Source organism: Oncorhynchus masou, chromosome 23 (genome assembly GCF_036934945.1).
Source record: "Oncorhynchus masou masou isolate Uvic2021 chromosome 23, UVic_Omas_1.1, whole genome shotgun sequence".
In the NCBI taxonomy this organism is placed as follows: domain Eukaryota; kingdom Metazoa; phylum Chordata; class Actinopteri; order Salmoniformes; family Salmonidae; genus Oncorhynchus; species Oncorhynchus masou.
This window is the reverse complement of record NC_088234.1, coordinates 14,297,489-14,307,579: the sequence shown is the minus strand read 5'-3', so window position 1 is coordinate 14,307,579 and position 10,091 is coordinate 14,297,489. Positions and strand designations below refer to the sequence as shown.

The following is a 10,091-nucleotide window of genomic DNA, read 5'->3' as shown; positions in this document are numbered from 1 at the left end:
CTACTGTAGTTCTGGATGGCCCTTCTACTGTAGTTCTGGATGGCTCTTCTACTGTAGTTCTGGATGGCTCTTCTACTGTAGTTCTGGATGGCTCTTCTACTGTAGTTCTGGATGGCTCTTCTACTGTAGTTCTGGGTGGCCCTTCTACTGTAGTTCTGGGTGGCCCTTCTACTGTAGTTCTGGAAAGCCCTTCTACTGTAGTTCTGGATGGCCCTTCTACTGTAGTTCTGGATGGCCCTTCTACTGTAGTTCTGGGTGGCCCTTCTACTGTAGTTCTGGGTGGCCCTTCTACTGTAGTTCTGGAAAGCCCTTCTACTGTAGTTCTGGGTGGCCCTTCTACTGTAGTTCTGGATGGCTCTTCTACTGTAGTTCTGGATGGCTCTTCTACTGTAGTTCTGGATGGCTCTTCTACTGTAGTTCTGGGTGGCCCTTCTACTGTAGTTCTGGGTGGCCCTTCTACTGTAGTTCTGGATGGCCCTTCTACTGTAGTTCTGGATGGCTCTTCTACTGTAGTTCTGGATGGCTCTTCTACTGTAGTTCTGGATGGCTCTTCTACTGTAGTTCTGGATAGCCCTTCTACTGTAGTTCTTGATAGCTCTTCTACTGTAGTTCTGGATAGTTCTACTGTAGTTCTGGGTGGCCCTTCTGCTGTAGTTCTGGAAAGCCCTTCTACTGTAGTTCTGGATGGCCCTTCTACTGTAGTTCTGGATGGCTCTTCTACTGTAGTTCTGGATGGCTCTTCTACTGTAGTTCTGGATGGCCCTTCTACTGTAGTTCTGGATGGCTCTTCTACTGTAGTTCTGGATGGCCCTTCTACTGTAGTTCTGGATGGCCCTTCTACTGTAGTTCTGGATGGCTCTTCTACTGTAGTTCTGGATGGCTCTTCTACTGTAGTTCTGGATGGCTCTTCTACTGTAGTTCTGGATGGCTCTTCTACTGTAGTTCTGGGTGGCCCTTCTACTGTAGTTCTGGGTGGCCCTTCTACTGTAGTTCTGGAAAGCCCTTCTACTGTAGTTCTGGATGGCCCTTCTACTGTAGTTCTGGATAGCCCTTCTACTGTAGTTCTGGATAGCCCTTCTACTGTAGTTATTGATAGCTCTTCTGTAGTCCTGGATAGTTCTACAGGTTTTACTGGACCATGTGATGTGAGCAGGGACAACTCTGGGCCCTGTATATAGTGTTCAAACGAATGCTACTTGCTGTACCGATCTCTTATCCCAGAACTTGATTGGGTATGCGGCAGCAGTCTTTAAAAAAATCTAATTTCATGGGTTGTCTTTCATATTCTGTCTTTCACTCTTGAACATATGTTTTTAGAAGAAAAAAACATTTACTGCTTAAGTTGAAGGGCTGTTCTGTGTTTTCAAAGACACATCTGAAAATGTCAGTCTGTCTTTAGTATTTTCTCCCCACTGTGATGGGTTGGTTGTATATGGTTAGGATTCACTGGAGCATTTTTCCATGTACACAATAAAAATCACACCGATTGTTGTGATTAGTGTTCTTATTCAGACTTCTCATCCTGGTTAGGGATACTGTATGTGAAGCACTTTGGTTTTTGATTGAGTAGCCAACTTGACTTAATCCTCTTGGGATCATGGGAGTCCACCATGGCTCTCCACGTCACTCTTCTGCGAGGGCTTTTTCCTCTGGCTAGGAGACTTCACTCAGTTCCTGTTAGTTGTAGGCCTTCCCTGCTTGATCTTTCCTTTCTAGTCAAATGGGGGTTGTGTCTTTGCTGAAAGTCTCATCCATTTCCTTCTCCTGACCAGACTGCGATGAGTGGTGCTATACAAATCAAATGCATTCTTTTTACAATTCTAAGGACCAGTTTCCTGGACACACATCAAGCCGAGTCCTGGACTAAACAGCCTGCTCAGTGGAGAATCTGTATTGAAAGTACATCTTAGTCCAGGACCAGGCCTAACCTGTCTGGTAAATGGACCCTTTGTGTGTATGATCAGTGGTACTATGCAAATCAAATGCTTAACGTTTAATTTCGGTCACAGTGCAAATAAAAAGCATTAACTTCTATATTCATACATGAAAGGGCCATATTGTGAATATCATTTCATCTGACAAAATGGATAACTTTGAAAGATCTTTAATGGTTCTGTTTTGGACACATTAGTCGTTAGGTACAGTATAGTTGTTTGCATCCATGAACAGGTTCCTGTCCGCTGTGCGGTCTGAACTACTTCAACATTTGCATTGGTAAATGTTCTGCAATCTGCACTGAACACCCGGGTCTGACAGAAACCTGTAGTTAAAGTATCACGGCTTTAGAGACCGTCTGCATAGAACCTTAACCACTAGTCAAAAACCTTTAAATGAGATCTTTACTTCCACCCAGATATACTTGCATGCATTCTTCATCAGTTACCATGAATAGTGACTAATGTGAAAGGTCTTGACAGAGGTACATATGATGGATAGACCTTCATAGTGTAATGACTAACTGAAAATGAGAGAGACAACACAGTGAACCAATTCAAATACTCTTGAGTAACAAGTTCACTTACTGCTCTCACTCTTAAATCTAGAAAGGTCCTAGTAGCGGACTGACACTAAAAAACAACATTAAATTGTTCCTATCTTAATGACATGCAAATATATATTAACTCCAAATGAACATAAGTTAACAGTGAGAAAAGTTAAGTGTGTGAACTGGCTATGGGACTTCATTCCACCCTCTTCTTATTGACGATATAGGGAATAGGGTGTAATTTCAGACACACCCTAGGTTTGAAATAGCCTGTCATGACTGAATAACAATAGTCAATTGAACAAAATCGCCAAACAGGGTAACCACACATTAAGGTGCTGCTGGTATACCCAGGTCGGCGAATAATAAATCACCACAGCAGAACAAAAGGAGATGGAAAAAAACATTTAGGACTTGAAGAAGTGCAATAAGTTGTACAGTATTATTAGGTACTCAATGAGAACACGTGTGTCTCTTTGGCATAGAAAAAAATGATAGAAATAGACATCCTAGAAGGGGCATAAAGCCTCTGATGGCAATTAAAATTCTATTTCTAGGTGGTGTAGTGTGACAAAGCGTATCCTGAGAGATTCTGTGGAACAACAGGAAATGGACTGGATCTTTAGGCGAGAGACTGAAAAAAACATTTAAAAAACTATTGTGTCTGCTGGGCTCCGATTGGTGAAGCCTGCTGTCACTTGTGGACGCAGGCCAATGGGGTGTCGTCTTAGGCTATGAGGAGGCGGTGCACTTGCTGCAGGTGTTGCTGTGATAGGACAAGACGGTGCACCTGCTCCTGGCCCTTGGCACACGGGATGGCCACGCGGCCTACAAACACCGTGCTTCCCTGCTTCTCCTCCTTCGCCTGAGAAGACAGGAGGATGAGAAAAGGGGATGTCAAAGGACAACAAATACAGGTTGATGCATCCACCAGACATCTGTTGCATCGAGATGTATTGCTTGTATTTGTTTGACTAAGAAAGTCTGATGTCCGTGTCCATGTACGTGTTACCTTGACGAAAGAGGAAATGGGAAAGGTGGCAAAGTCAGAGGAGACCTTTGCCCCAGGCTGCTGAGAAACCACGTGCTCTGCCACTTCACCCTGAGAGAGAGAGACTTGATGTTATGGCCATTTCCATGAAAAACAGAGATTAGTGGACAACATCTGAGGTGAAGATAAATAGTATTGACTATTACTAGGGTTTGATAATATACATTCAAGTCACCTTCAGCTTGTCCAGGGCGTCACTCAGGCTCTGCAGCCGAGCCGTCTGGTCCAAGAGCTGAGCACTAGCACTCACTGTAGAAGACATATTAGTTCTTTATCTATGTACCAACTCAAAGACACACATACAGTGCCTTTAAGAATGTATTCATACCCATCGGCTCCTTCAACATTCTGTTTTTACAGCCTGAATTTAAAATGAATAACACTTGAGTTGTTGTGTCACTGGCCTTTGCACAACACCCAATTAATGTCAAAGTGGAATTCATTCATTATTAATTACACTTTGGAATGTGTGTATCAATACACCCAGTCACTACAAAGATACAGGTGTCCTTCCTTACTCAGTTGCCAGAGAGGAAGGAAACAGCTAAGGGATTTCACCATGAGGCCAATGGTGACTTTAAAACAGTTACAGAGTTTAATAGCTGTGATATGAGGCAACTGAGGATGGATCAACATCATTGTAGTTACTCCACAATACTAACCTAAGTGGGGTTAAACTTATATGATTAAGAGAGAGTGTTTCATTTTTCATAAATGTTTTACAAATGTTAGAATTTTTCTTCCAGTTTGACCTAGTATTTTGCATGCATGTTAATCGTGCTTTGAAACAACCAAATGTGGAAAAAGTTGAGGGATGTGAATACTTTACCTATACTGAAAAACAAATAATATAAACTATGCCACACACACGGTTTCCCGATAGCGATGGAATTTAGGCATACGAGTGTTTCAACGATGCATCTCTCCTACAATGACCAAAGATGTAACATGTTTCCCAGAACACCACGGCAGAGAGAACGTTCGCCAAGTGCATCATTGAGGCATAGTGTCAATACTAACAGGATCGAAAGAAATGCAGCACTGCTGTCAGATCAGCCATCTCCATTCAAATCTTACCTTAACATTAGAATTATTTCACAAGACTGACGACGGATCAGCTCCGAGAAAGAAACGATCAACTACGGTTGCAAATATTGAGGCAGCTGATTCTAATGCTTATCCCATAATAATGACCTTAATCAAGATTTGCACGTTGTTACACACCTGGAATATATTGAGGTAAAAATTACAGACAACCTGCAACTAGCAAAATAGAACAATTGAATGGGCGTGAAATAGATTTGAATATGATTTAAATATATAGGCCTGTGTTGTCTATATTACATTGATATTTTAATGTGTTCATTTTGATTTTCATTTGAAGCATCTTTTAAATTCACTTGTTTGTAACAATTGCAAAGACATTGTCAACTTTGTACTTGTAGTCAACTCGGTTCTGAGGTTAGAGGTCACAGAGAGATGGATAATCCTCATGATTCTGTGTTCAGCGGAGATCTTCTGCCTCAGAAGGGCAAAAAAAGAAGCATCTAACGACGTACTGAGCTGTTCTGCGAGTGACCTGAGGCAGTCGTTAAATAACAAGCCTTCGCAAGTGCAACTTTAGTAACAATGGTTTTGAGAAACAGCTCTGAGATTTAACGATGCTCCTACGGAGGTTCTAACCATGAACATAGCCTTGAGACGCTTTTGGGAAACTGGGCCCTGGTGTCTTCCTGTCACACAAACACACATCCCTCCCAGTTACCTGGTGTCTTCCTGTCACACAAACACACATCCCTCCCAGTCACCTGGTGTCTTCCTGTCACACAAACACACATCCCTCCCAGTTACCTGGTGCCTTCCTGTCACACAAACACACATCCCTCCCAGTCACCTGGTGTCTTCCTGTCACACAAACACACATCCCTCCCAGTCACCTGGTGTCTTCCTGTCACACAAACACACATCCCTCCCAGTCACCTGGTGTCTTCCTGTCACACAAACACACGTCCCTCCCAGTTACCTGGTGTCTTCCTGTTACACACAAACACACATCCCTCCCAGTCACCTGGTGTCTTCCTGTCACACAAACACACATCCCTCCCAGTCACCTGGTGTCTTCCTATCACACAAACACACGTCCCTCCCAGTTACCTGGTGTCTTCCTGTTACACACAAACACACATCCCTCCCAGTCACCTGGTGTCTTCCTGTCACACAAACACACATCCCTCCCAGTCACCTGGTGTCTTCCTGTCACACAAACACACATCCCTCCCAGTTACCTGGTGCCTTCCTGTCACACAAACACACATCCCTCCCAGTAACCTGGTGTCTTCCTGTCACACAAACACACATCCCTCCCAGTCACCTGGTGTCTTCCTGTCACACAAACACACATCCCTCCCAGTTACCTGGTGCCTTCCTGTCACACAAACACACGTCCCTCCCAGTCACCTGGTGTCTTCCTGTTACACAAACACACATCCCTCCCAGTCACCTGGTGTCTTCCTGTCACACAAACACACATCCCTCGCAGTCACCTGGTGTCTTCCTGTCACACAAACACACATCCCTCCCAGTCACCTGGTGTCTTCCTGTCACACAAACACACATCCCTCCCAGTCACCTGGTGTCTTCCCGGTGATGTCGACCACTTTAACTGTGGCGGTCATCTTGAGCAGGGTCCCTAGGAGCTGCTCCGTCTTCCTGTAGAGAGCCCCGTGGAGAGGCCCCTCAGCAGGGGGAGAGGAAGAAGAGGTGGCCTCTCTCAGGTGTAACTTGGGGACGTGGAGGGGAGGGAGAGAGGCTAACTGGGCTCTCATCTTCTCTGCCTGGAGGAGAGACAAGATACACAGAAATTTATCAATAGAGACAGGTACACAGTCGGTTAACTATGAGCCCGAAACATACAAATATCAACGACGACTGACAATGTATCCATGACTACACTATTCAATGAACCACATACAACACAGACGTGATCTGGAAACAAGAAAGAAAGCATTGATCCATATTTGGATTAGGCCTGAATAGAGAGACGATGAGACTTAGTGACACACACACAAAGAGAGATGGGTCAGTTCCCTGCGGTGTTCTGACCTTGAGTCTGTTGTTCTCGTTCTTCAGGTGTTTGATACCCAGTCTCTGAGCCTCCACCTGCTGGCGGAGGAGAGGGGAGTCCACCACCTGCATGGGCCCAGACAGACCCCCTGCTCCCGGGGCAAGAGCGGCTGGAGAAAGGGGTTGGATAGGGGGGGAAAGAAAGAATTGAGAAATAAAACGAAACCTTGTGAGATAAAAAAGGTAAAAGAACAACAAAACACTCTAAAAATCTTAGGAATATGTATAGTATGAATGACGTGCGAGGTATAAGAGGTGGCGTGTACTGAGGTGAGGGATCAGACAACTCAGGAGCCTCACCTCCGGCGGATCCCGTGACAATGGAGGCAATGCCCGAGGCAGGCGGGGCCCTAAGGCCCTCGATGGTGCTCTTTGATTGGCTGGAGAGACGCTGCTTCAGCTCCGCCTTCTCTGCCTCCAGCTGGTCGATGTCTGCCTGCAGGGCGTCCATGGTCTCCTCAAACTCCCTGTGTGTGTGTGTGTGTGTGGGTTAAACAAAAACAACCCTTAGTCTCACTGGAGATCTGACAGGTTTAACAATGGTGATCGCGCCACCAAGCCCTCTGATAGGCTAGAGGAAATATTACACCTGTCCAGTCCTCTTCCATTTCACAATGGTCCAGAACGCTAAAGTCTCTGTAGTGAATACCTAGGAGACAGTGTTGGACATATGCACATCTTTACTGCACATTCTATAACAATAATGTCCTACTTCCAAACAGTTCAACCTCCCCAGTCTTACTTCTCTTTCTTCTTGAGCAGGGCCAGGGTCTCATCCAGTTTGGTCTGGATCTTCTCCACACGTTCGTCTGCGTCTTTAGTCGACGTGTCCAGCTTCTTCTCCAGGAGACTGAGACGGACGTGGGCTTCACTCAACTCCTCTCCCTGGGTAGAGAGACAGGAGGGAGTGAGTGAGATGGGAGGGAGACAGGAGGGAGTGAGTGAGATGGGAGGGAGACAGGAGGGAGTGAGTGAGACGGGAGGGAGACAGGAGGGAGTGAGTGAGACGGGAGGAGAGAGAGAGAGGGAGACGGGAGGGGAGAGAGAGAGGGAGACGGGAGGGAGAGAGGGAGGGAGAGAGGGAGGGAGACGGGAGGGAGACGGGAGGGAGAGAGGGAGGGAGACGGGAGGGAGAGAGGGAGGGAGACGGGAGGGAGAGAGGGAGGGAGACGGGAGGGAGAGAGGGAGGGAGACGGGAGGGAGGGAGGGAGGGAGACGGGAGGGAGGGAGACGGGAGGGAGAGAGGGAGGGAGACGGGAGGGAGGGAGGGAGACGGGAGGGAGGGAGACAGGGAGACAGGGAGACAGGAGGGAGGGAGACAGGGAGACAGGAGGGAGGGAGACAGGAGGGAGGGAGACAGGAGGGAGGGAGACAGGTGAGGTGAGAGATGGGTGCATGTGGAGGAAAATGTGTGAATGTGTATAAGAAGAAGGATGAGAATGACTGGAGTGGTGTGGTGCATGTGTGTGAAAGAAAAGAGAAATATAGACATGTCCCTACCTTGATCTTAAGTGACTTCTTGAGCTCCTTGATGACAGTGTCTCTGTCTTCCAGTTTGACTCCCAGGCCCTCTGCATCAGTGATCTCTGCCCTGAGTGCTGCTGCACGAGCCTCTACTGGGGGAGCCTGGAGGAGGGAGGGAGGGTGGAGAGAGGTAGAGAAGTAGACAGGTGGTGGGAGGGAGGGAGGAGAGAGGTGGAGGGAGGGAGGAGAGAGGTGGAGGGAGGGAGGAGAGAGGTGGAGGGAGGGAGGGAGGAGAGAGGTAGAGGGAGGGAGGGAGGAGAGCGGTGGAGGGAGGGAGGGAGGAGAGCGGTGGAGGGCGGTGGAGGGAGGGAGGAGAGAGGTGGAGGGAGGGAGGAGAGAGGTGGAGGGAGGGAGGAGAGCGGTGGAGGGCGGTGGAGGGAGGGAGGAGAGAGGTGGAGGGAGGGAGGAGAGAGGTGGAGGGAAGTGTGATGGGAGAAACAGATAAGAAGAGGGGAGAGAGAATGTCAATGTCATGAAATATACTAGCGTTGATTTCATGACATGTTCCAGATGTAATATATAGTATTGTTAGTTTTGAACGGCTGATAAAGGAGGAAGTCAGTCTCCAGCCATAGCCCCCCGAGTCTCATACCCCCCAGGGAGAAGGTCCTTTTGTAGCATCTAACTCCAAACTGATAAGAGGCCTTTTCTAATAGAGCTGCTATATGGAGATCTATCTGTGCCTTTCCCTGTGGTCCCTCAGCATCATACTCTCCCTCCTGCATGGAGATCTATCTGTGCCTTTCCCTGTGGTCTCTCAGCATCATACTCTCCCTCCTGCATGGAGATCTATCTGTGCCTTTCCCTGTGGTCTCTCAGCATCATACTCTCCCTCCTGCATGGAGATCTATCTGTGCCTTTCCCTGTGGTCTCTCAGCATCATACTCTCCCTCCTGCATGGAGATCTATCTGTGCCTTTCCCTGTGGTCACTCAGCATCATACTCTCCCTCCTGCATGGAGATCTATCTGTGCCTTTCCCTGTGGTCTCTCAGCATCATACTCTCCCTCCTGCATGGAGATCTATCTGTGCCTTTCCCTGTGGTCCCTCAGCATCATAATCTCCCTCCTGCATGGAGATCTATCTGTGCCTTTCCCTGTGGTCCCTCAGCATCATAATCTCCCTCCTGCATGGAGATCTATCTGTGCCTTTCCCTGTGGTCCCTCAGCATCATAATCTCCCTCCTGCATGGAGATCTATCTGTGCCTTTCCCTGTGGTCCCTCAGCATCATAATCTCCCTCCTGCATGGAGATCTATCTGTGCCTTTCCCTGTGGTCTCTCAGCATCATACTCTCCCTCCTGCATGGAGATCTATCTGTGCCTTTCCCTGTGGTCCCTCAGCATCATAATCTCCCTCCTGCATGGAGATCTATCTGTGCCTTTCCCTGTGGTCCCTCAGCATCATAATCTCCCTCCTGCATGGAGATCTATCTGTGCCTTTCCCTGTGGTCCCTCAGCATCATACTCTCCCTCCTGCATCTTTAACTATGCCACTTTGTTTACATACTCATCTCATATGTATATACTGTACTCGATTCCATCTACTGTATCTTGCCTATGCTGCTCTGTACCATCACTCATTCATATATCTTTATGTACATATTCTTTATCCCCTTACACTGTGTATAAGAAAATAGTTTTGGAATTGTTCGTTAGATTACTTGTTGGTTATTACTGCATTGTCGGAACTAGAAGCACAAGCATTAACATCTGCTAACCATGTGTATGTAACAAATAAAATTTGATTTGATTTGATCTGTACCTTTCCCTGTGGTCTCTCAGCATCATACTCTCCCTCCTGCATGGCAGTGGCCATCTTGTTCATGGTGGAGATGACAGCGCTGCAGGACTGACGCAGACACTCATGGGGGTTTAGACCTTGGGACCCATACACCTGGAGGGGGAGAG

General features: G+C 47.2%; 1 protein-coding gene across 3 annotated transcripts in view; it reads right to left on the bottom strand.

Annotated features, from left to right (window-relative positions):
- Nucleotides 1-2,088: 2,088 nt before the first annotated feature.
- Nucleotides 2,089-10,091, bottom strand: part of LOC135510362 (dynactin subunit 1-like) — a 33,345-nt gene continuing 25,342 nt past the window's right edge. For all 3 annotated transcript variants that reach the window (XM_064931222.1, XM_064931224.1, XM_064931223.1), the window contains 9 exons: nt 9,946-10,077; nt 8,160-8,285; nt 7,402-7,544; nt 6,960-7,126; nt 6,639-6,769; nt 6,166-6,370; nt 3,712-3,785; nt 3,498-3,587; nt 2,089-3,350 (listed from right to left, as the gene is read on the bottom strand). In XM_064931222.1, the coding sequence (XP_064787294.1) occupies nt 3,213-3,350; nt 3,498-3,587; nt 3,712-3,785; nt 6,166-6,370; nt 6,639-6,769; nt 6,960-7,126; nt 7,402-7,544; nt 8,160-8,285; nt 9,946-10,077 (1,206 nt within the window). In that variant the 3' untranslated portion in view covers nt 2,089-3,212. The remainder of the gene's footprint in view (nt 3,351-3,497; nt 3,588-3,711; nt 3,786-6,165; nt 6,371-6,638; nt 6,770-6,959; nt 7,127-7,401; nt 7,545-8,159; nt 8,286-9,945; nt 10,078-10,091) is intronic.